The sequence below is a fragment of the Zea mays genome, chromosome 9, assembly GCF_902167145.1.
Source record: "Zea mays cultivar B73 chromosome 9, Zm-B73-REFERENCE-NAM-5.0, whole genome shotgun sequence".
Lineage (NCBI taxonomy): Eukaryota > Viridiplantae > Streptophyta > Magnoliopsida > Poales > Poaceae > Zea > Zea mays.
In genome coordinates, this window is record NC_050104.1 from 72,439,787 (window position 1) to 72,466,412 (window position 26,626).

The 26,626-nt window shown below is 41.5% G+C and overlaps 1 protein-coding gene and 1 long non-coding RNA gene across 7 annotated transcripts; both read left to right on the forward strand.

The window, feature by feature from the left end:
- Window positions 1-733: 733 nt before the first annotated feature.
- LOC103638471 (uncharacterized) lies at window positions 734-2,169 on the forward strand. Of its 2 annotated transcripts, XR_002265076.2 has the most exons (3): window positions 734-1,351; window positions 1,447-1,523; window positions 1,821-2,063. It is a non-coding gene; the product is annotated as an uncharacterized lncRNA (long non-coding RNA). The 2 variants fall into 2 exon arrangements; XR_004852667.1 differs by having other exon boundaries at window positions 833-1,523; window positions 1,821-2,169.
- Window positions 2,170-5,721: 3,552 nt separating this feature from the next.
- On the forward strand, window positions 5,722-13,408 carry LOC103638469 (uncharacterized). 5 transcript variants are annotated; one of them, XM_008661373.3, is made up of 13 exons: window positions 6,865-8,433; window positions 8,506-8,602; window positions 8,683-9,368; window positions 9,477-9,646; window positions 9,721-9,859; window positions 9,946-10,412; window positions 10,513-10,605; window positions 10,719-10,817; window positions 11,909-12,247; window positions 12,329-12,514; window positions 12,608-12,844; window positions 12,925-12,961; window positions 13,078-13,408. In XM_008661373.3, exons 3-11 carry the CDS (start codon window positions 9,350-9,352, stop codon window positions 12,665-12,667), a joined length of 1,572 nt encoding a protein of 523 aa, XP_008659595.1. In that variant the 5' UTR covers window positions 6,865-8,433; window positions 8,506-8,602; window positions 8,683-9,349; the 3' UTR covers window positions 12,668-12,844; window positions 12,925-12,961; window positions 13,078-13,408. The 5 variants fall into 5 exon arrangements, with proteins under 5 accessions (XP_008659601.1, XP_008659595.1, XP_008659598.1 ...); XM_008661376.3 differs by having other exon boundaries at window positions 8,683-8,816; XM_008661379.1 differs by lacking the exons at window positions 6,865-8,433; window positions 8,506-8,602; window positions 8,683-9,368 and adding exons at window positions 5,722-5,805; window positions 6,788-6,848.
- The last annotated feature ends 13,218 nt before the right edge of the window (window positions 13,409-26,626 follow it).

Consider the following 26,626-nt stretch of genomic DNA (forward strand, 5'->3'; position numbering starts at 1 on the left):
AATAGACATCGATAACAAATTACTCTAATCCTTTTCCATCGCCTTCATTGTTTTCTATTTGTATCACACCTTCAAGTAGGGATGAAATTGAATATCCAAATTGTTCGAACAAATTAAACATTTTAAAATAGATATATTTGAAACTTGATGTTGATCTTTTCTTATGTTACCAAGCATATTATTATAAACAAGAAAATAATTTTACATAAATTATTTTATGCATTATTTGCTCTCTATAACAAAAAAGAACATAAATATCCAAATCTATATGCAAATTTTATATCTACCATTTGAGAAAATATAGGATATATTTGAGATTTACCTTTTATAAATCTTTACGAGCTAAATGGTATAAACAAAAATACAAATTTGTATAGCACATTCTATATTCTATTTATTCGCGGTCAAGAAAAACGACCAAAAATTGATATCTGAATAAGTATCTGTTTTCGAACGTTTTCATCCCTACCTCCATGTATGACTGACGTATGTTTAGTTAAATGTTTTTATTTGGCATTATATGTCTTAACATGGAAACTGATATACTAATCGCTACATGTGTAGATCGTATGCATGGCGACATGTATTATGTATAGCTTTAATTATTTTTCTTCTAAAACCAAATTTCAGAAGTAATTTAAAAGCATGAGGAAACAAATACTTTGGAATATTATTTGTATAATGGTATATATATATAGTCTATATATTTGGAACCCTGGGCTTCCAAATAACCAGGGAAAGCCCCAACGATGCCTTGTGTTTAGCCACACCACATGACCACCCCCAACCCTTTCCAATTTGGGCCACTAAATCCACATTTATGCCCCAATTGATTCACACGGTGTCGATCCCAAACCTTAACCCTTTCAACGGTTCCACTCCACCACCAACCCCATGCGTCGGCGCCCGTCGCGGCACCCAACCCCTCCCTCCTCCGTCTGCTCCCGGTCCTCGCGCAGCCGCAACCTCCCTCATTGACCCTCACCACCTGCATCCCAAGCGTCGTGCAGATCGAAACCAAGGGGGCAGGCAGCGACGGTGGTTTAGAGTCCGCCGTCGATGGCCCTGCGAGGAACAGATAGATTCGCTTGGTGTCCGGGCGGCTCCGCGTTGCCGAATCCGATAGCATCGTGGATTTGGCGGTAGGAAAAGGGCTTGGTAGTAGAGGTGGAGGACAATGGCGTTCATGGTCCTAGAACTAAGCGTGATGGTCTCCTCAGGCATTGGCTTCGTGGGTGGCTGGTTCTTCCCGTCATAGATCAGAAGAAGCCTCGAGTTGTCAAAAAGTTCATCAGCGTTGCTTGAATCCCACGAAATGGCCGCTGGTTCTTCTCATTTCTTGGCATATATAGTATGTCAAAACTTGAACCTTTAGGACACCTGTTGCTAGCACCTGAGGCTTTAAACGAATCTCAATCACTTGTGCTCATATTGGTTTTGGTACAGGTCACAATTGGTCCAACCGTCCAAGCAATGTCCAATGTGAGAGCGTGGAATTCCATGGACCAAAGCAAATTAGCAAGGTCAGTGTCACTGTGGACTGTTCCCAAATCTAGTGTTACCGCTAATTCTGGTTGCATCGATTTCATAGGCCAATAGTGGTCATCATATGAACGGATGGGTAATATAATTATTCTAAATAAATGTATAATGAATGCTTGTGGTACTAGAATTATGTTGTAAAATTTTATGTGGTTGGATTCTAGTACTAGAAATGTATAATAATTGTTCTAAAGAAATGCTAGAGGATAAAGAAGTAAGTTATTAAAGTTTTGGACTGTCTTCTTTCATTTTCATCTCACTTATCCTATTTCTTTCAGGAATCATAAAAGCATATGGAGGGACTATGTATAGACTACAAAGAAGCAAAAGAAACATTTTATGCTAGTTTAGACATAATGCATCATTCTCTAATAGATGCTTAGGCTTACCTTTTAGCATAATGTACACTAAACAAGTGCCTTTATGATGATCGTGACTTCTGCATTTTTAAATGAATTTTACGACACTTTTTGTTGTGTTGTACGCTACAATTATCTCAAATCACTTCTTCTTGTGTTTTACGCCAATTTACCACATTTCCTGATATGTTTTACATCAATTTACGACACTTTTTTATGTCTTTTACAACAGTTTCATATTTTTTAATTTAAACCATGTGTTGCCTTCTTTCGAGTTCTTACGCAACAAATGGTCTAGTTTCACGATGTGTTTTAATTCTGAAACTTCTACGCAACATAGCATGGAAACTAACGCTAAATGTGTGTGATTTTCACGTCGTAATTTGGGCCTCATTCGACGTAACAAATTAGATTGCCGATTTACGCTAAAATTCCTATCAATTTACGCTGTTTTGGTTCACATTTTACGCTAAAATCCACCCGAGTCAGATCCCGCGCACGATCGGACACGCGCGATTTTCACACCATAATGTTCGGGCACCATTCGCCGTTATGAAACATATCTACGATTTACACTAAAATTTATACTCATTTATGTTGTTTTGGTTCACGTTTTACACTAAAATCTATCTGAGCCAGAACCCATGTTGATCGGACGCGTGCTGGGGTATACCTGTTGGGGCTTCCCGATACTAATGGAAACCCTGGGCTTCCATTAGCTCATCCCTATATATAGTCTATATATATATACACACATGTGTGTGGATGTGCGCGTGCGAGCATGCGTGTGCATGTGTGTGTGCGTGTGTGAATTTAGGAAATTTTTTAAATTCTTGTGCATAAAGGCATATGTAACTAATCAAGATGAAGATTAGGGGTAATTTTAGTCATGGATATGTAGTTCATATATGGCTATTTTGCATAATGTCATGGATGGGTAATATTTTACAAACAAAATACATCCAATGCTATTATTGTTATAGATGATTGGGGTCTATCAAATTGATTGTCAATTGTTTCTATTTTTATTTTATTGTTTCTCAAATTTATGTTTTATTTTTATTATCCCATGAAAAACACAACTAGCCATTAATTTGGTGGACCATAATCATTATCTACAATAATAATTAAAAATTTGCCAGATTCACCTTTACGGAAAAATATAAAGTATACTCTAAACCTCACTTCTAAATGAAAAAATAGAAGAAAGTAACACCTAAATGTTCGATAAATTTACTCATATGCATGAGTGTGTTTCTTACCACCAACGAGTAATTTAATGAATCGTGAACAATATATTAAAGAGATAGCATTTGGGACATATATTTCAAGAGCAAGATTAATAATATAATCCATAGCAGGATTTAGGCTATCTCCAGCAGTCTCCATATCGCACCTACTAGCTCGCTTACTATTTCAAGCTTCACTATGTAAACAGTCCAGTATACAAGGTAAAAATAGTACTTTGCACGACCATACTATGTCATGTCATATAATGCTCGCATGATACAAAACGTACATTTAATATTTGGTCTACATTCTACTTTCACAAACTGTCTTGTAGTCTATGAACACCCCAATTTGAGCACTTCACTTCTCTCTCCATTTTTCTTCTTCCACGTAGTCCTAAATCTGGCATCTCTTATAGTCTATCTAGGTCACCTTATTATACTTATACCAATTTAAACGTAGTCTTCTACGTCATGTGTTACAGTGGCTAGTATTGCCTATGCATTGAATGCTAGTGTTCGGAGCTCATACATACCTTGTGTTCGTGATTATTAGGGGCTCTCTAGTCTCTACCCGCCTCAAAGAGGTAGGATTAGGCTGTGCTCAGCACATGGCCGTGCAAAACATGGATTTGCCCTATAAACTGCTTATAGAGTGGAGATTGAAATAACGAGTGAGGTAGTAGGCGAAATATTGAGGCTGTTGCAGATAACCATGCAGATCATGTATGATGATCTAGTTACCTAATTCATTTCCACCTTAGGAGCGGGGTTCAATTATTCGTCGTTATACCATTATAAAAAAGGTAGATAGTGTTAGAGAAATAAGCATTTTCAGTTTTAATTTAATCTAGAAAATCATAGTGATGTATGTGACGATATATATGTGCATGTGTGTATCACTACTCACATAAGCAGTAAACAATAATAAAACATGCACAATTACTAAAAACAGAATGTACCCTGAGGAGGGACCGATGCTTAAGGCATCAGTAGCTCCATTCACACGAGACATCTCGTGTGTATGTTCGATGTAGTCGTACACAGTCGATACAGGCAGATGTATGCAGTGCAGTCCCTCGAACGGTGCCGGCAACTAGGAACTTGATTAGCGTTGGTCGGGCGGACGAAGCGAGCAGTCGTGAGTACGCTCCCCAAAAACCTGATCGCCCACACACCCGTGCAAGTGTCTCTTTGTGGACGGCGATTTCGGAGGCCTACTCTCCCACACTGTCTGTGCTCGCAGAAGGTGGGACGAGAATAGCTTTGTGCAACACGTCTGAGACTATGCGTGCGTACTGTGCTGTCGACCCAGAAGCAGCCTCTCCTCCTCGTATATATACACGCGCAGAGGAAGGCCAACGAACAGTAGTAACGGTCGCCATCAGAGCTACCGTTATAGCCAGCCAGAAACTGACGCCATTAGTGACGTCCGTTACTAGCTGACAGCCATTACAGCTTGTCTGTTACTATCCATAACATAGGAAACGATCAATAACGTACGACAGTAATGGACGGTCATCACTCTAGGCAAAATGCGCGCGCGTGTGGCAGTCCTTCACCATTTTCTCAGCTTCTCAATAGATGCACCAACGGCCCACCTACTTAAGTTGATTGAATTGTCCCTTAAACTACCGGTATGGTACTAAAGTAACAGTACACCGTAGCATTAAAGTGGGCATCTAGCATTGACTATTATTGAATATTAATATGGGCCAGGTCCACATTAATTCAACAATCCCCACCAAATGCTAAGTCACACTAAAATGCTCTCATCATCTCAAACATTTGATATACTGGTGTTTCGATGGAGACTGTTAAGTTGAACATCCACCTAGAATCTAGACTACACTTGACCACAACTGCACAATGGACTAGGCCTTATTAGCAGTTTTGCGTGGAATAAGTCTCACCTAAACTCTTTACCAGTACTAGATTGCCGAGTGCATCCCCTATGATTGGAGCATATAAGTCAAACTTCATAGCCTTTCATGGGTATCTAGAGACCACCCAGATCTCATAAATTGTGACTAGTAGTTAACCCATATAGGTATGTTCCTCTAAAGACACTACACCACAGAACACTTTTACCGACCCTTATTATCAACGGTCGGTGTGTTGGTAAAACGCGATGACAGACTGTGGGTCGCTAAAGCCTTATTTAACAACTCACTGAGTGTCGGTAATTGTTTTGTTTATAGCGTCTTTAGAGGGGTCGGTAAAAGTTTCTGCGACATCCCGCAGTCGGTCGGAAAAAAGGCGCTCTGGCCAGCTGGGCAGCCGCGAAAACCTGGCGCTAAAAAATTTCCCCATCTTTTCATCTCCCTCCATCTTATCCTCTCTCTTCCCGTGTACTGGGCACTTCGTGTACAGCGCATCTCAGATCTAGCAGCTGGGCAGTCGCCGAGTCCTGCTGGGCAGTGGGCACTCTGGCCAGCTGGGCACTCCGGCCGCCGCGCAGCCGTGCAGCTGCCGCGCATCGCCGCCCAGCCGTCGCGCAGCTGTGGTGCGCTGCCCCGCCGCCGCCCCTCCTCGTCTGTGCTGTGTGGAGCCCTGCCGCCCTCCTCCACATCCGGCCTGCGTGAAGCTGCGACGCCCCTCTCCTCCACGACCGAGCTGCACGCGCCGAGCCCCGCCTACCCTCGGCGGCATGCCTGCGTCGAGCCCACAAAACAGTATTGCTTAAACCTGACTTCATGTACAGTAGCTGTTGCTCTGGGTGAAATATGCGGCCAATTTCTTCCCTCCGATCCCTGTCACCATAGCCATTCCATTTAATTCCAAAGTTTTTCAACTGTGCAATGAACCCATCATCGTCAGTACTATGTTGATCAAAATGCACCACAAAATTGAAGAAAATGCATGTCTATTATTCTTGAGCTGGGATTACCTGGCCAGCTTCATCCTGCCTTTCTTTATCACCACTGGCTAGCTAGTAGCAAGTATGGTTGCTATGCTGCTGCATGCCAGGACAGGAAATTCACTTTGTTCCTTGCATTTGCATTATGGGTCCATTTTGTAAATCTCTTCACGTTAAATTGCTACTGAAATTTGCCTCTCTTTTTTCAAGGAAAAGTCAGGTCTGCTGTATCGTTAGGTCTGCTGTATCGTGTGTGCAGTGTACCTAAATAAATATTTTCCCCTGAAGCAGGTGCATCATTTGATATGTACTTAGTGGGTGGTTGCCCTGAATTTGTGACGGGGGATAAAGAATTGCTAAAGTTAAAGCTCTATGCATAATTCAACGATGAAAACAATGATGTGTGATTAATTATCAGCATATATTAGTGGGGTTTGGTAGCTGTAACCTTTCATTTTTGGATGGGCTAATTGCAAGTAATTTGTTTGGTTAAAATCCATGAGGTCCTGAACAGATGGCATTGATTTTTGCCCATATATCACATATTTGCTTACAGGGACATAGTTGGGGATCATCTTTCATGTGGTAAACTGCAAATTTGAAAAACTTCATGTTACCTATTTTAGAAACACTAGGCCATTGCGCACCATATTCTATTTTTTTGGCACAAGTTGTATGACATACAACAGTTTCCCATTTGCCCAGTTTCTATTTTTTACTAATTGTTAACCTATATATAAAGCATGAAAAGTAATCAATTGATTCAACTAAAACTGAAAAGTTCTCCCCATTTTCAGATCTGATTCCCTGGTTGTGAAGAACTGTAACAATCAAACGATTGTTGAGCTGAAGTAGAAGGTAAATTCACCATCTTTCTACCTTATCAAAAGACTAGTTGTTAGGTTTCATGCTGTTCAGTAACTTTTTGAGTGTTAATTATCTATCTATATTTTCTGTGCTTCTTATATGTTTTAGATTTTATTTCTGAAAGTTGTTTCATATCCCACAATAAGTTGCATGGATAAATCGTGGATCGACAATGAGGCTAGGTACAATATAACTTTTTCAAAACAACTAAAGGTGTTCTTTGTAGCTATCTTGATAATTAACATAGGGATTATGTGTAGGGAGACAAAGGCCTATATACAAGGGGTGAACAATTTTCTAGCTTTTGCATTTAGAAATTCCGCAGTTGGGTGCAAGATATTATGTCCATGTAGGAAGTGTGTTAATTCCTTTTGGAGAGAGGCTAGTGATGTGCGAGAACACTTGATATGTGATGGATTTCTAAAAGGATACAGAACATGGACTTTACATGGAGAAGCTAGCTCCTCTTTTACGAACCATGGTAGTTATGATGTTCCTGATTTCATTGAGCAGCCTAGTGAAGATGATGAGATATCAGACTTGCTTAGGGACTTAGCTTGTGGTTTAGATGACAGAGGTGATATGGAAGATGACGGATCTTTTGAGCCACCTAATAAAGATGAAACAACTATTCATAAGCTAGCAGCGGATAATAGTAAAGAATTGTACCCAGGTTCCAAGTACTCAAAGTTATGTTTTCTAATTCGGTTACTTCACATCAAACTTCTTGGAGGTTGGACCGATAGAAGTTTTAACTTGCTGGTAGATTTACTTGCTGATGCCCTACCTACAGGTTCAGAACTTCCTAAAAACTTTCATGAAGCTAAGAAATTGGTGAAATCTGTTGGAATTGGGTACAATACTATTCATGCATGTGAAAACAATTGCCTTCTCTTTTGGAAGGAGAATGAAAAACTGAATTCATGTCCAAAATGTGGTGTCTCACGTTGGAAATCAGAAAAGAAGAGTCTAGATGGAAAACGTGAGTACAAGGTTCCTAGAAAAGTTCTTCGCTATTTTCCTATTAAGAAAAGACTCCAAAGATTGTTTGTATCCTCTAGAACTGCAAGTCTCACTAGGTGGCATGCTGAACGACGAATAAAAGATGGTTTGCTTAGACATCCTGCCGATTCCATTTTGTGGAAGGATTTTGATCAGAAGTATCCAGAATTCGCCGCTGATAGTCGTAATATCCATCTATCATTTGCTACTGATGGGTTCAATCCATATAGGACTATGAATGTTAGTTACAGTATTTGGCCTGGCATTTTGATTCCATTCAACTTTCCACCTTCAATGTGCATGAAGGATTCAAATTTCATCTTGTCTGTGTTAATTCCTGGTCGATCCTCTGTTGGCAATGATATGGATGTCTATTTTCAGCCACTTGTTTATGATCTACTTGATATGTTTGTTAATGGCATGAGAACCTATGACGCTTCAAAGGGTGAATACTTTCAATTGCGTGCTGCAATACTTTGGACCATCACTGCATTGTAAATCTAGATTACAAGACCTGGCTTCAAGCACATAGATATGTCCTTTTCAACTATCCTAATATAGAACCATACTTAAAGTAAGCTATCCACCCCTCAATTGTGAATTTTGATAGATTCTCTTCTCTTAAATTTTCTATTGGTCTTTTCAGCAAGCATGCTCTTTACCTCTCCACCATTGGGGTTCGAAATAAACGTGAGATCACCTGCATGCATCATAAAACCTTTCATGAGTGGTTTAGATTGCATGTAAGTGACAAACATAAGTGAAATTTTCAATACACTATCAATTTAGCTTTTACTTTTAACACTAATGTTGCTAATCACAGGTTGAGGAAATGTGTGAGGAAGCTCCAGAGGAGATCAAAATTTTAGCTAAGGGGCCCATGATGATCGCACATCAGTATAACAGCTATACAATAAACGGCTTCAACTTCCATACACAATCATATGATGAGAATAGGTCTGTCCAAAGTAGCGGGGTAGCTCTAGTTTGTGAGACAACACGTTTTGAGAGCGGGAATAATGATAGCCACGTATTGAGGAAAAACATCTATTATGGTATCATAAAAGAAATTATTGAATTGAATTATCATCACAAAGGGAATGTTACACTATTTAAGTGTGATTGGGTTGACAACCGTGTGCACAACAAATGGGTTAGAACAGATCAATTAGGGATCACCACAGTTAATTTCAAGCACTTATTCAATACGGGTAAAAAGATATCGGATGAGCCTTTCATTTTAGCATCTCAGGCATCTCAAGTTTTCTATGTTGCTGATCCAATTGATAGTGAATGGTCTGTTGTCGTACAACCAAAATCTTGTGATTTGTTCAGAAGCGATGAGGCTGAGAATGAAATCATTGATGATGGTAATGATGTAGTTATGTTAGTCCCTGATCTAAACCCAAATGTATCCGCTTGTGTGGCTGCTGGATGTGTCCCATCTATGAGAACAGATATAGATGGTGTGATTGTTAGTGGAATAAAACATGGGAAAAAATCTAAAAAGTAAGTTTAGTTATTTCTTATGTTTCAAATATAGTCGTTTTCTTGCTGGAAACTTATGCTTCTATTATCATTTGGTTACAAATAGCTGATCTCATTGTTCCTTTTCAGGAAAAATGGCAAGCGCAAGAGGAAACAATAAGGGTGGCTCATATAATGAGTATGAGCAACAAAAGCTTGAAAATATTGAAAGGAACAAAAGGAGGTTAGAAGAATTCAACATCCCTGCAATCATCAACTCTTTGGGGCAGCAACAAAATCGATCTAGGAAAACTTCAAAGGTAAAATACTACAATCATCTTTGTTGTATAATCTGTGAATTACCGTAATAATCAACTCTATGTCATTTTTTTAGAAAGTTCAGAACAGAAATACTGTATCAACTGAACGTCCAAACTTGCGACCAAGACTACAAAGAAACAATTGTCAGTTTGATGAAGAACATGTGCTTGCTGATTTGGAGCCAGTAGGAGATTTCCTTAGTAACAATGAAGGTAAAATAGATTTCCATTGACCTTAACAACAATTTGATGATGGAATTAGCTTTTAGACTTGAATGTAATCCGTTATATTGCTTCAGACCTACAGATTGGTGACCAAAGCAATGGTACAGTGAGAAAGAAAGGAAGGGGAATAACGAAGAAAGATGACATATTCTCAAGGACACCAAATATGCCTAAACTCAAAATATCTCTTAATGATTATGGACAGCCAATTGGTGAAAACGCTAGGCAACTTTCAAGTGTTATAGGGTGTCAAGTTAGAAAGAAGATATCAATTGCTTGTGTAGATTGGAGGCTTGTTGATGTTAAAAAGAAGTACGAGCTGTGGACTGAAATAAAGTCATACTTTGATATTGATGACGCTGCCTTAAATTGGGTTACACGCACTGCTGGGAGGAAATGGAAAGAATTTAAGGCAAATATCAAGGAGCTGTATTTTGATCCTGAGCTGACTATAGATGATGTTGGGGAATGTCCAGACAAAAGAATTAGTGATGATGATTGGAAATTTCTCTATAACTATTGGAAGACTTCTGAATTTCAGGTAACAAACTTCTAATATAAAGTCTGTGCATAAACATTTTGATTCCATTAGAAAACCAGTATGAGTAGTGCATAAATATGATATTTTCATTATATGTTAGACTCTCTCGAAAGTGGGAAAAGCAAACCGGCAAAAACTGCAGCTGCACCATACTACTGGAAGTGTGAACTATGCTTGCTCACAACATAAATTGGTAATGCTTGACCTTCTTGGCTAATTCAGTTTCTACTACCTTCAGTAGGCATACAATATAGTAGACTAGAAGTGTTTCTACTACCTTCAGTATAATTATATCGTATATTATAGGCTATCAAACTAGGACGTCCCCCACGAAGAGATGAAACTTTTATCAAAACCCATACAAGGAAAAATGGTGTTCCTTCAACCTCTGCAGAGCCAATAATGGTAAGTACTCCCTCCGTCCCAGGATACTAGGCGCAACTACTTTTTTCATTGGGGAAATTGGTTCTCTAGCACCGTTACTGTCTCTATAAAATACCATCAAAAGACCTCAACTCTGAAAAATACCAGTAGAAGTTACACCTCAGCTCAGTACCTTTTTCTCACTAAATTTGGACAGCAGCATCCATGTACCCAAGCACCCCAAACCCGAGAGCATTGTCTTGTAGACTGCACCAAAGCCTCCACATACAAGCTCACAGTCTTTCAAAAATGCATGCCCACCAGTGCTGAACTCGGGGCTGCCCTTGCCAAACATGACATGCTTCCTAGAGCTAGCAACATTCTATGGGGACTGGTTAACGTAATCATCAGATAATGCAGTAGCAGGTGTTGAGCGTGGGGCAGCTGCACGGGCCTAGACGCTACGATTAAGCACAAATACTACTTAGTACAATGCATTCAGCTTAAATTGATCTGAACAGTTATCTAATTTGAGAACGAGTTTTCCAAATCATGCTGATGTAGACATTTGACTTCAGTTTTGAGTGTACCAGCAAAAGAGGAGTACTGAGATATTGGGGTGTGAGCAAAACGAGGTAGCAAACACATAAGCAGTTTGGTTGTACTCCTTTGCATGCATTGTCCCACACATAATCATAATTTAACTCATGTACGTTTCCTTCAAATTCCTCAATCTCATCCCAGTTGATAGGCTCATTCAAATCTGAAATAGGCATTATGTGTAACCGAAGAAGGAAGATTAGAGAAAGGAGTGTTTTGTGAGCTGTACATAAGCATTGGGTATTTATAGAAGCAGAAGCGAGCAATTAGTGGCGCTAAAACTTGCCAAATATTTTTCATACGCGCGCCGATTGAGTTAGGCACCAACAGCTGAAAAATGCATGCATGCATGGACGTGGGAATACATGCAGTTTTTTTTAGAAACGAGGGGTAATTAATGTCTTTCTTGGTCTTTGCATTTTTTTAGTCGCGTCTAGTATCCTGGGACGGAGGGAGTATTCATTTCATAATTGGTTGTTATAATATGAATTTTGTGTGGGCATAACCTTTTCAACCAAAATTATATTTTGTAGGCGAAACTTAAAGATCTTATTGAAATCTACCCAGACTTGAAAGAGCGGACAATTCAGGAAGGTGATGCATATGCTGTTCTTTGTGGACTGAAAGAGCCAAAAGGATATGTCCGTCTTATGGGTCTAGGCTCGACTCCTCAAGATGTTGGTACTCCAGGATTAAAGTGTTATGCACCAACAAGACTTCAAATGGAGGTTATGGCTCGAAAGAAAGCTGAAAGTGACAGGGATGCTCTAGAGCAACGTGTTTTTGAGTTGCAGGCTCAAATGGAGCAAAGGGCACAACAAGATAGGGCAAGTCCCATGTCACAACACGGTTCCACATCACGTCTACATTTGGTTAGTACTGCTCTTTGTTTATACACAAAGCAATGTTTAACTAGTCATTTATCTCATACATGACTGAAATGTCTGATGTAGGATGCAAGGTTGAATGAAACTGGTGATGCTGGACTAGATGAAGGGGAGGAAGATTATGTTTCTGAAGATGATGTTGATGACAACTTACATGACCAGGTGCATGGTTTAACCTCATCAAGAACAACAGCACACAAAACAACCGCACCAAGGAGTAATGAAACTTCTCGCTCTCAACATGATGCTCTTGTAATACTCTGATCCTTTTCCTCCTAAATATGTACTCTCATCTTTTAGATATTTATGCCATCCTTCTAACTTAACACTAATCACTTGCATCAGGTTGGAAAAGATGTCATATTATATGCCTTGTTGAGATCAGATCAACCTGTGGCTAAATGAACAATAATTTCAACTAAACCAAACACTATTCTTGCGGGCCAGTCCCTTGGGAGACAATGTTGTGAAGTTATTGTGTCTTGTGTGTTGAAAAGAGATGCACATTTGCCTCGTCCCTATGCCAATATGGAAACTATGGGTGATGCCAACAAGATGTCAATTGCATGGCCATACAATAGAGTAATAAGCTAAACTTAACTTACTATTTTGAATGATATATATGACAAATTAGTGATGAATTCTTATTTGGACAACTAAAGATTACGAACAAGGCATCAACACCACCTGCAGTTTGAGGTATTTAACATTCAATTGAAATCAATGGTGAAGCATTATTGTTTGCTGCTATAATATCATAAGAAACAAAAACAACCACTGATTATTCTATTAATTTTGATCACAACTCTTTTCAGGTAATGCATGGTGTAAAAAGCTAGCTACTTGAGGACAAGCTGACATGCTTCGAGGACAAGCTGACATGCTTCTTTTGGTTTCAAGTTCTTTTGTGGGCAACTTTGTATCTAATAGTCATGCAATGTTGCGCAGATCGAATAGGCATGATGGAAAGCTTTTGTAATGTCTAACCCATATACTGTCTCTGATGACCAATTGGGTATATTTAGGAATATTTGTAGCTTATGACTACAACTCAATTGTGGATGTTTAAGTGCTGTCGATGAATCTATGATTATTTGAACCTTGTGACTCATTCAATCTATGTGTTATGTGTGTTGTATGTTTTCACTCAGTATGTGGTAGATTATAATCAGTGATACCAATTGTGAGGCTTTTTTGTATGAAATGAGACTACTGATTATAGCTACTGATTATTGATTAGTAAACATGATATTAGTGACTGACTGTTAGTCGGTAATTGTTGTCATTACAGTCTGACAGTCAGTCGGTAATTGTGGTCATTAGCAACTAAGGATGTGTCAGGAATTCAATCTATAGTGACAGTCTGAGGGTCGGCAATACTAAAGATTCAACAACTTACGGAGGGTCGGTAAAAGCATGGTGGGTCGGTAATACTTTTCCTACAGCGACCCGAGGGTGGGTCGGTAAATGTCTATAGTGACAGTCTAAGGGTCGGCAATACTAAAGATTTAACAACTTACGGAGGGTCGGTAAAGGCATAGTGCGTCGGCAATACTTTTCCCGACACCGCTTACAGCGACCCGAGTTGTGGGTCGGTAAATGTCTTTAACGACTGTCCGAGGGTCGGTAAAGCCACTTTTACCAACCCATGGTACGTTGCTAATAGCGAACCGTGGTGTAGTGAGATGTTCTATAGGACAACATCTTTGCTTCACAAAGCCACTTGGAACATATTAAGGTGTAAACACCAACCTACCTTAGAGTAAGGAAAGATGTGCATCTGAAATGAACCTTATTAATGGTCTTTCCTCTCAGTCTACCACTAGCTTGTTTCACCATTCTAATTCACAGGATCTCTGATCACATAGAACAGGTTACCACGATGATAAACTTTAGGTGGGTCTCAGGCCCATCTCACTCGATGCACTATCTATCACACTGCGTGATAGCCCCTTAGTAAATTGATCTACCAGATTTTTAGATGTATGGACATAGTCCAACGCTATTACTCCGAAGTTTCTCAATTTCCTGACAGATTTTAAACGCCTCTTTATGTGACTTGTCGACTTCATATTATCCTTAGAACTGTTTATCTTGATTATCACATTTTGATTATCACAGTTCATAGAAATAGCTGGCATAGGTTTTTCAACCACTGGTAAATCCATAAGGAGTTCACGAAGCCACTCAGACTCAACTAAAGCGGTATCTAATGTTGTGAGTTCTGCTTCCATAGTCGACCTCGTTAAGATGGTCTGCTTGCAAGACTTCCATGAAACAGCGCCACCTCCAAGTGAAAACACATATCCACTTGTGGCATATATCTCATCAGCATCAGATATCCAATTTGCATCATAATAACCATCCAAAACGGTTGGGTACCCGGTATAATGGATGCCTAAACTCATAGTACCTTTTAGATAACGCAAAACTCTATCAAGATCACACCAGTGATCATCTCCCGGATTTGAAACAAACTGGCTCAATTTGCTCACAGCAAACGAGATGCCAGGCCTCGTAGCGCTAGCTAAGTACATGAGTGAACCTGATGTAGCTGAGGTGCCCGATCTTTCGGCGAGTAGAGATAATTCCGATTTGGCGGAAGATGACCCTTGCGATCCGACTACGACGAGCAAGCCCGAGGCGCCAATGCAATCGCTGAACCAACTCCCTGTGGTTACCGACCTTGCTGATGCGAGATCGGCCTGATCACGAAGATCGTTTCCTGTGCGCAATCGAAGAACGAACAAGAACAAGATGCGAGCAATCTAATCTATTACTCGAGGGTGGAGTTCTGAATACACGAGGACAGCGCAGATTTGCGCGTGTTCGAAAGTAGCTAAGGCTAACGTAAAACAAAACTCAGGAAATAAAAGAGGCGCAGCTCCTGAATAAATAGAGAGGGGGCGCAGCCCCTAGGGGCGGCCAACCCTAGGTCGTCCATTATGGGCCGCAATTGGGCTGGTCGTCTATTCTTCCGGGTCTTCGTTCTTTAACAACATGATGTAGTTCAATTCTCTTGCACGGGCCCGAGTCACTGGCCCAGGTGGAAGGGGTGGTGCCTGGGCTGGAGAAGGTGCTGCTGGTGTAGATGTGCTCGTGTTGGTGTTGATGTCCGCATCATCCTCCCCTTCTTGAACTGAAGTCGTCCTCGACGACAACTCCTCATCTTCTCCCGCATACGGTTTCAAATCTGCAACATTAAAACTAGTGGAAACACCAAACTCCGCAGGTAGGTCGAGGGTATAAGCATTATCATTAATCTTGGTTAGTATCTTAAAAGGACCAGCAGCACGAGGCATCAATTTAGAACGGCGCAAAGTAGGAAAACGATCCTTTCTCAAATGCAACCAAACCATATCACCAGGTTCAAAAGTAACATGTTTTCTTCCTTTACTACCAGCAACCTGATTTTTTGTATTAGTAGCAGCAATGTTCTGTTTCGTTTGTTCATGTATGGTAATCATTTGTTCAACATGTGCAGAAGCATCTACATGTGGGGCGTTCGCAGCATTAAGTGAAATCAAATCAATAGGTGCCCTAGGAATGTAACCATAAACAATCTGGAAAGGGCACATCTTTGTAGAAGAATGCGTGGCATGATTGTAAGCAAATTCAACATGAGGCAAGCAATCCTCCCAACGTCTCAAATTCTTGTCTAAAACAGCCCTAAGCATGGTAGATAAAGTTCTATTTACTACCTCAGTTTGTCCATCAGTCTGAGGGTGACAAGTAGTGCTAAACAACAATTTAGTTCCCAATTTATTCCAAAGAGATCTCCAAAAATGGCTTAGAAACTTAGCATCGCGATCAGAGACTATTGTTTTTGGAATACCATGTAAACGAATAATTTCTCTAAAGAACAATTCAGCAACAATGCTAGCATCATCAGTTTTATGACAAGGTATAAAGTGAGCCATTTTAGAGAATCTATCAACAACCACAAAAATACTATCCCTCCCCTTCTTAGTTCTAGGCAAGCCCAAAACAAAGTCCATAGAGATATCAAGCCAAGGAGAAGAAGGGACAGGCAAAGGCATATACAAACCATGGTTGTTCAACCGTGACTTAGCTTTCTGACAAGTAGTGCAGCGTGCAACAAGGCGCTCCACATCAGCGCGCATCCGAGGCCAAAAGAAGTGGGCAGCCAACACCTCATGTGTCTTGTAGACGCCAAAATGCCCCATGAGACCGCCTCCATGCGCTTCCTGTAACAACAAAAGACGAACCGAGCTAGCTGGAACACACAGCTTGTTAGCGCGAAACAGGAACCCATCCTGTATGTGAAATTTGCCCCATGGTTTCCCATTAATACAATGGCCGAAAGCATCTTTAAAATCAGCATCGTCAACATATTGATCCTTCACAGTGTCCAAACCAAAGATTTTAAAATCTAACTGTGACAGCATGGTATAGCGACGAGACAAAGCATCAGCAATAACATTGTCCTTCCCGTTCTTGTGTTTAATAATGTAAGGAAAGGACTCAATGAATTCTACCCATTTAGCATGACGACGGTTCAGATTTGTTTGGGTACGAATATGTTTTAAAGCCTCATGATCAGAATGGATTATAAACTCACGATGCCAAAGATAGTGCTGCCATGTATGCAAAGTGCGCACTAAAGCGTAAAGCTCCTTATCATAAGTAGAATATTTCAGACTAGCACCGCTTAATTTTTCACTAAAATAAGCAACTGGTTTTCCTTCTTGTAACAAAACAGCACCTAGCCCAATACCGCTAGCATCGCATTCAAGCTCAAACACTTTATTAAAATCAGGCAATTGCAATAGGGGAGCTTGGGTTAACTTATCTTTCAAAGTGCTGAACGCTACCTCCTGCGAATCACTCCAAGCAAACGGCACATCTTTCTTTGTAAGCTCATGTAGAGGCGCTGCAATGGAGCTAAAATCACGAACAAATCTGCGGTAGAAACCGGCAAGTCCAAGAAAGCTCCGAATTTGTGTGACCGTCGTCGGTGTAGGCCACTCCCGAATGGCAGCAATCTTGCTGCTATCCACCTCAATGCCCTGCGGAGTAACCACATAACCAAGAAACGAGACACGTTGCGTGCAAAATGTGCACTTTTCCATGTTACCAAACAAGCGAGCAGCACGCAAAGCGTCAAAAACAGCACGCAAATGTTCTAAATGCTCCTCTATAGACTTGCTGTAAATAAGGATATCATCGAAATAAACAACAACAAACAAACCTATGAAGGCCCGTAGAACTTCGTTCATTAAACGCATAAAGGTGCTGGGAGCATTAGTCAATCCAAATGGCATAACCAACCATTCATATAAACCAAATTTCGTTTTAAAAGCCGTTTTCCATTCATCACCGAGTTTCATTCTAATCTGATGGTAACTGCTACGCAAATCAACCTTAGAAAAAATAACGGCACCACTAAGCTCATCTAGCATATCATCAAGGCGTGGAATAGGATATCGATAACGAACTGTGATGTTATTAATAGCACGACAATCTACGCACATACGCCATGACCCATCTTTCTTTGGGACGAGTAAAACAGGAACCGAGCAAGGGCTAAGAGACTCACGAATGTAACCCTTATCAAGCAGTGTCTGCACCTGGCGCTGGATCTCCTTCGTCTCATCTGGATTTGTACGGTACGGGGCGCGGTTAGGAAGAGAAGCGCCGGGGATGAGATCGATCTGATGCTCAATGCCACGGAGGGGAGGAAGACCCGGTGGTAAGTCTGTAGGATAAACATCAGCATACTCCTGCAAAAGGTTAACAACAGCAGGGGGTATATCCAAAGACGGTGCATCATCAAGCGGAACAAGCATTCGCGAGCATACAAGTGCATAACAGGGCATATGAGCTTCATGGAGATCATCAAAATCAGCACGTGTAGCAAGTAAAACAGGAGAGTGCAACTTGATTTCAGATTTAATAGGTGCGGCTGATGTCGATTTGACTTGTTGTGCAGTTTTAGCAGCCCTTGTAAGATCATCTTTCAAAATTTGGTCAGGGGTCATTGGATGTATAATTATTTTCTGGCCTTTAAACATGAAAGAATAATGATTTGAACGACCATGATGTAAACTATCAGTATCATATTGCCAAGGTCGACCTAATAACAAAGAGCATGCTTCCATAGGAATAACATCGCAATCAGCATAATCAGAATAAGAACCCAGCGAAAAGGGGACACGTACCGAACGTGTTACCTTTATTTTACCACCATCATTAAGCCATTGAATGTGATACGGATGTGGATGTGTGCGAGTGGGCAAGGATAATTTCTCTACCAACGCTGTACTTGCCAAATTGTTGCAGCTGCCACTATCGATGATGATGCGAATCGACCGTTCGTGCACGACGCCCTTGGTATGGAATAGAGTGTGTCGCTGATTTTTTTCGGCCTGGGCAACCTGTGTGCTGAGAACACGCTGCACAACAAGACTCTCATACCTATCGGCGTCGATAGGATCAACGTGGACTTCCTCATTTTCTGCATGGTTAGTGGCAATCATAGCATGACTAGTTTCCTCAGAATCACTGGCTGAAGAGTACTCACCATTGTCACGTATAAGCAAGGTACGCTTGTTTGGGCAGTCCCGAATCATATGCCCAAACCCTCTACAACGATGGCACTGAATATCCCGTGTACGTCCTGTGGAAGAAGCGGCGCCTTTGGCAGGGGGCGCCACTGGCTTGGTCGTCCCTGTGCGCGATGTAGTGCTAGGCGTAGAAGGTGCAGGGCTGGAAGGAGTTGAGTTGTGTGTTGGACCCCGGCCTGCAAGAGAGTTAGTATATGTCTTTGATCGTCGTCCCTGCACTTCACGTTCAGCTTTGCAAGCATATTCAAACAATGTGGTTATATCAAAATAATCCTTATAATCAAGTATATCCTGAATTTCCCTATTCAAACCACCACGAAAACGCGCCATAGCAGCGTCATCCGACTCAACTAAACCACAACGAAGCATACCCTTTTGTAACTCCTGGTAATAATCCTCAACAGACTGTGAACCTTGTTGAAAACGCTGCATTTTGTTAAGCAAATCACGAGCATAATAGGAAGGAACAAATCTGTGGCGCATGGCAGTTTTTAATTGGGTCCAAGTAATGACACTATTAATGGGAAGTTTTTGTTTATACTCACGCCACCAAATTAAAGCAAAATCAGTAAATTCACTAATGGCAGCCTTCACTTGGCTATTAGCAGGAATATCATGGCATGAAAATTTTTGTTCTACCTCTAATTCCCAATCAAGATATGCAGCAGGATCATATTTACCATTAAAAGATGGAATTTTAAATTTAATCTTAGAAAATAAGTCATTAGGGGGATGACGAACCACACGACGTGCACGACCACGGCGATCTCCATCGTCCTGCTCAGTGTCACCGCCGTATTCCTGCTCCATCTTTGTGGTCAGTGCATCAAGGTGTGCCAGGATGGTGTCGAGTGTGGTGCGAGTCGCCGTTTGAGCAAGGTCAAGTTGGTTGAAACGCTCGGTCGTCGAAGTGATCGTTGAATCAAGCCGTTCATGCATCGTCCTAATGTCAGCAGCAAGTCCATCAACTTGTCCCCTTACTTCCTGCAATTGGGCATCCACCATGTCGTGTGCTCCTGCCATAGTTAGCGCAAACACCAAAAGGAGAAAAACCAACGACAAAAACAGGGGTGTACTGCTCACAAGGCGCTCACACTAGTGCTGTTATCAAGTTCTTATCCATTCTTACCAAGCCACAGTGGTGAACTGCAACCAACAGGTGGAACCGGTGAAAGATTGGATGAGCGATTGCGTGGAGAAACAGAAACCTGCTCGTCGTAGAAATATGTGGAGTTGTGGGTAGGCTGCACTCAAGTCAAGGATTAGCACGATCAAACAATAATGCAAAGTTGAATTATAGTGCAAAACACGAAACTATATTGCTGGCCACAGGTGCAAAGGATGGATGGAACTAGCAGAATGGCAGTACCGTAAGTATTGTACTAGTGATGCCAAAAAGGCACTAGTAGAAATCACAGGTGATTTTGTTTTTCTTTTTTGTATGATTTTTTTGATATTTTTCTCAGCACAAGAAGCAACAAGATAGAAGCTACACGAAGTTTCACCTAAAACAGATATCAGATGTGGTCTACAGAAAATCAGGAAGTTCTCTGAAAAGCGTGCGAGAACTTTGACGGATTTTTTTCTTTATTTTCCTGAATTTTTTTGACAATTTTGTCGAACCCCAAACAGACCGTAGGTCAGTTTGGCCGGCCTCAGAATGGTGTCAACTAGCTCCTGTAAAAATTTCAGATTTTTCGGACACCCGAGCGAAAAGTTATGCCCGGTTTAAGGAAGGTACCTCAAGTTATGTTTTCAAACGACCGGGATGAAACAACCGTATCCTTTCTCCTTCGTTGTTTTTTTGTTTCTGTTTTTTTTTTTGACGTAACCGAAGGAGAAAAACAAGGAAACGATGTTGACTCGGTTTTTTTTCTGTTTTTTTTTTCGTAACCGAAGGAGAAAAACAAGGAAACGGCCGTTGACTCGGTTTGTTTTTTCTGTTTTTTTTACGTAACCGAAGGAGAAAAACAAGGAAACAATGTTGACTCGGTTTGTGGCGTGATCAAAGGGGAGATGGTGGCGGCGCTAGGATTTGAATGGTGGAAGAACACAATGCAACCAGCAACAAGGAAACGCGAAAGCACACAAATTCAACAATGCAGATTATTGAAAGAAAGTGCGAGGCTCAAAAGGGTGCTGGGATAAGATCTAACCTGAATTTTATGTGGTTTTGTGGACTGTAGGAAAAAAACGCTCGATAAACTCACCGATCAACCTGGAAATCTGATACCAATTGATGTAGCTGAGGTGCCCGATCTTTCGGCGAGTAGAGATAATTCCGATTTGGCGGAAGATGACCCTTGCGATCCGACTACGACGAGCAAGCCCGAGGCGCCAATGCAATCGCTGAACCAACTCCCTGTGGTTACCGACCTTGCTGATGCGAGATCGGCCTGATCACGAAGATCGTTTTCTGTGCGCAATCGAAGAACGAACAAGAACAAGATGCGAGCAATCTAATCTATTACTCGAGGGTGGAGTTCTGAATACACGAGGACAGCGCAGATTTGCGCGTGTTCGAAAGTAGCTAAGGCTAACGTAAAACAAAACTCAGGAAATAAAAGAGGCGCAGCTCCTGAATAAATAGAGAGGGGGCGCAGCCCCTAGGGGCGGCCAACCCTAGGTCGTCCATTATGGGCCGCAATTGGGCTGGTCGTCTATTCTTCCGGGCCTTCGTTCTTTAACAACATGATGTAGTTCAATTCTCTTGCACGGGCCCGAGTCACTGGCCCAGGTGGAAGGGGTGGCGCCTGGGCTGGAGAAGGTGCTGCTGGTGTAGATGTGCTCGTGTTGGTGTTGATGTCCGCATCAGAACCAATTATTTGGAAATATCTCAATTGACCCCTAGCTATCCTTTGATTTTTCTTCAATAGCTTACTAGGATCATAAGGTGTTGGAGCAGGTTCACATTCACTATAACCAAAGCGACTCAAAACCTTTTCCACATAGTGGGATTGCACAAGTGTGACCCCACCATTGTCTTCTCTCAGTAGCTTAATGTTAAGAATAACATCAGCTTCTCCCAAATCTTTTATTTCAAAATTATTGGACATAAAGTCTTTTGTCTCTTTAATCACATCAAGACTCATCTCCAAGATTAGAATATCATCAACATACATGCATAAAATTACTCCCTCGCCCCCACCATACCAATAATATATACATTTGTTTGCTTCGTTCACAACAAAGCCGGCAGATGTCAAAGTTCTATCGAACTTTTCATGCCATTGCTTAGGTGCTTGTTTTAGGTCATATGAAGATTTCAATAACTTACACACCATGCCTTCTTGACCGTTTGCTACAAACCCAGTTGGCTGCTCCAAGTAGATTTCCTCATCTAGCTCTCCATTTAGGAATGATGTCTTAACATCCATTTGATGGATGAGAAGACCATGAGAGGCAGCTAGAGAAAGTAGCACACGAATTGTGGTCAATCAGGCCATAGGTGAATAAATATCAAAGAAATCCTCACCTTCCTTCTGTGAATAGCCTTTAATTACAAGCCTCGCCTTGTACCTTTCAATAGTACCGTCAAGCCTAACTTTTTTTCTTGAACACCCATTTACTCCCAATGGGCTTACACCCATAAGGACGCTCCACGACCTCCCAAGTTGCATTAGACATAATAGAATCCTTCTCACTCCTTATTGCTTCCTTCCAAAAGTCAGCATCAGGAGAGGAATATGCCTCTTCAATGGTACTTGGGGTATCATCCACAAGATATACAATGTAATCATCACCTAAGGACTTTGCAATCCTTGGTCTCTTAGTCATTCGAGTTGATACATTGTCATCTTCCATAGGATTATGTATATGGGATTCCTCAGTGTGTTCTACCGGAATAAAATGCTCATGGGGTATCGTTGGTTCACCAATAGACGTGTCATGTGTAGCTTTCATGGGAAATTCATCGTCAAAAAAGGTAGCATCTCTGGACTCCATAATAGTACCAACCAACATGTCTGGTACTCCAGAGTTTATAATTAAGAACTTAAATCCAATGCTGTGAAAAGCATACCCAAGGAAAACACAATCAACAGTTTTTGGTCCTAATTTGCGCTTTTTGTTAATTGGCACATTCACTTTAGCCAAACAACCCCAAGTGTGCAAATAGGAGAGATTTAATTTCCTCTTTTCCCATTCCTCGAATGGTGTGATTTCTTTGTTCTTTGTGGGAACTTTATTCAGGACATGACATGCTGTCAAGATCGCCTCTCCCCACCATTCCTTAGATATCCCAAAGTCTCTAACATGGCGTTAACCAAATCAGTTAGAATACGGTTCTTTCTCTCAACAACCCCATTGGATTATGGTGAGTATGGAGGTGTCCTCTCATGAATAATACCATTTTCCACACAAAAATCAGAAAAACAGCTGAAAAATATTCTCCACCACGATCAGACCTTAACCGTTTAATTTTTCTCTCAAGCTGATTTTCCACTTCAGCTTTGTAGGTCTTAAAATAATGCAAAGCTTCGTCTTTTGAATTTAAGATATACACATAACAAAATCTAGTAGAATCATTGATAAAAGTAATAAAATATCATTTGCCTCCCTTAGTCAATATTCTGTTCATCTCACATAAATCAGTTTGTATTAAATCTAGTGGTGCCAAGTTCCTCGCCTCCACAGCCTTATGAGGCTTGCGAGGTTGCTTAGATTGCACGCACACCTGGGCACTTAGAACCTTTGAGTAAATCAAATTTCAGGATTAAATTTAAAATTTGCTAACCGCGACATACAATCAAAATTGATGTGACAAAGTCGTGAATGCCAAATATACGACTCGTTCAAAATAACATTGTTCATAGACTTATTACACACATCATGCAGAGATAAGCGAAACAAGCCTTCACTATCATAGCCTTTTCCAACAAATGTCCCATACTTTGGCAGTATACATTTATTGGACTGAACATAAGTTTATAGCCATCTCGACATAGAAGTGAGCCACTAACAAGATTCTTTTTTATGGATGGGACATGATGCACGTTCTTCAAGAGCACCGTCTTTCCCAAAGTAAACTTCAGAATGACTGTACCAACACCAAGAACACGCGCATGTGATTCATTCCCCATTAGCAAGGCTCCAGCCCCTTTGCACTGATAAGAAGAAAATAAAGAAATATCAGCACACGCATGAATGTTAGCACTAGTGTCAGCCTACCACTCAGGGGATTGACACACTGAAAGAACAGTAGGTAAAAGATTACCATACCCCGATGTTCTTTCTGTCTCACTAACAACCATGTTTGTTGTTTTCTTCTCTTGAGCTGGCTTTTTCTCTTGCTTAAATTTGTGGTCTGGACAAGTGCTTGCCCAGTGATCAGTACTCCCGCAAACAAAGCAACCAACTCCTTTGTTTTTCTTTTTAAACGAGGCTGCTTGCTTGGGCTTCGTGGCATTCTGCTGCTTGTTCTTCTTTTTATTATTATGTGACGCATTGAAGTTCTTCTTTTGTACCACATTGGCACTAGAAGTCTCAACTCCTTTTCCACGAGTGTATTTTGCTCTCACCCTCTCCTTAACATCAAGAGACCCATTAAGCTCAACCACACTAAACTCTTGCCTCTTATGTTTTAGAGTGGTAGTAAAATCCATCAAAGAAGGTGGCAGCTTAACGATAATACCGCCAGCCACGAACTTGTCAGGCAAGACACATGGGAACTGTTCGAGTTCCTTAGCCAGTGCATGTATTTCATGAGCCTGTTCAACTACAGGACGGTTCTCAACCATCTTGTAGTCAAACAGCTACTCCATGATGTACAACTCGCTATCAGCATCAGAAACACTGAACTTCTCATAACTCTTTTGCAGATGTGCACGTTAGATAAGAATCAACATACTTGTTCCCAAGAGCGCCAATCATGGCGCCTCGAAACAGGTTATCGGCAATGTCGAATACTCTCTCCTCCTCAGGAGTGAACTGTTCGGGTTTCCCCTATGCGGCGTGATAGCAGTTCATTGCAATCAACCACAATATCATCTTACTACGCCACCTCTTGTAAAATGTCTCATCAAAAGGTTCACATGGTTTTAACGCAGCAGCAAAACCACTAACAGAAAAATACCTAATATCAGGTTTTTGTATTGTTAGAGAAATATACATTTTCAGTTTTAATTTAATCCAGAAAATCACAGTGATGTATGTGACGACATGTATGTGCATGTGTATATCACTACTCACATAAGCAGTAAACAATAGTAAAACATGCACAATTACTAAAATCATAATATACCCTGCAAAGGGACCGATGCTCAATGCATCAGTGGCTCCATTCACACGAGACATCCCGTGTGTATATTCGATGTAGTCGTACGCAGTCCATACAGGCAGATGTACGCAGTGTAGTCCCTCGAACGGCGCCGACGACGAGGAACTTGATCAGCGTTGGTCGAGCGAAAGAAGCGAGTAGTCGCGAGTACGCTCCCCAAAAACCTGATCGCCGGCACACCCGTGCAAGTGTCTTTCAGCGGACGGCGATTTTGGAGGCCTGCTCTCCCACACTGTCTATGCTCGCAGAAGGTGGGACGGGAATGGCTTTGTGCAACGCGTCTGAGACTGTACGTGCGTACTGTGCTGTCAACCCAGAAGCAGCCTCCCCTACTCGTATATATACAGGCGCAGAGGGAGGCCAACGAGGCCAATAGACAGTAACGGTTGCCATCAGAGCTACCGTTACACACATCAATGACGTTCGTTACTAGCTGACACCCATTACTGTTAGGAATGAATATTCGGACCAAGGTCCGATCTACCACGACCATGGCCCTGCCCGGCCGGCGGCGTGCGCGTGTGGCAGTTCTTCACCCTTTTCTCATTTTTTCAATAGATGCACCGACGGTCCACCTATTTAAGTTGATTAAATTGTTCATTAAACTTTCGGTATGGTACTAAAGTACTAGTAAACCGTAGCATTAAAGTGGACATCTAACATTGTTTATTATTAATATTAATATGGGTAAGACCCACATTAATTCAATAGATAGAGCCCTACTTTTGCATCTAAATGATTATTACTTCCGTTCTCGAAAATTTGTCGTCCGTTGGTTTATTTTTAAACTAAAACATGAAAAGAAGGGAGAGAGTATTATTTAGAAAAGGCGCCGCTAAATTAACAAACAAAAATTGCCGTCTAAGTTACATTATCTAGGATCAACAGGAGACTGGAAAAATAGAAATACAATATCGTGCCATGACAGAAACAATGGAGAGAGAGAAAGAGAGAAGATGTTACCTTCGTGTTCCACTGGAAACTTGTAACAGTTGTGTCTCTTTAAAATAAGGTCAAATGCAATAGCAGAGAGTCCGGCAAAATATCCCAACCTGACCGGACAATCCGTCCTAAAGCTGTGGCGCAGATCAATGCCGCCGCACGGTCGCACCGGAGCCGCTGTCTGACTGGCGCACGTCGCGCTGCCTCTGCGGACGGGACGTCGAACATGGGACGCACAGAGACACCCCTCTCCGCGCCGCGACCGCGCGGGCGTCGCTGGCGAGCACCCGCCACCGCCAGCGACAGGAGTCAGCACTCAGCAGTGGCCACTATGCTCGCATCGCATCGCAGCGCATCGCATGTGGCGTGCCGAGACTGCCGCATGTGAGTTTCTGCTCCACAACTGGGTATCGCACCAGTCTAGCGCATTGCGGCAAAAGGAGCCAGACGCCGGCCGACCCGCTGCGCGCGGTGTTACCGACCAGAGGGGGAGCAGTGGTCGAGGTCCAACTTGGCTGATTGGATCGGGGAAGAATATTGAGCTCTCTCTTTCTCACT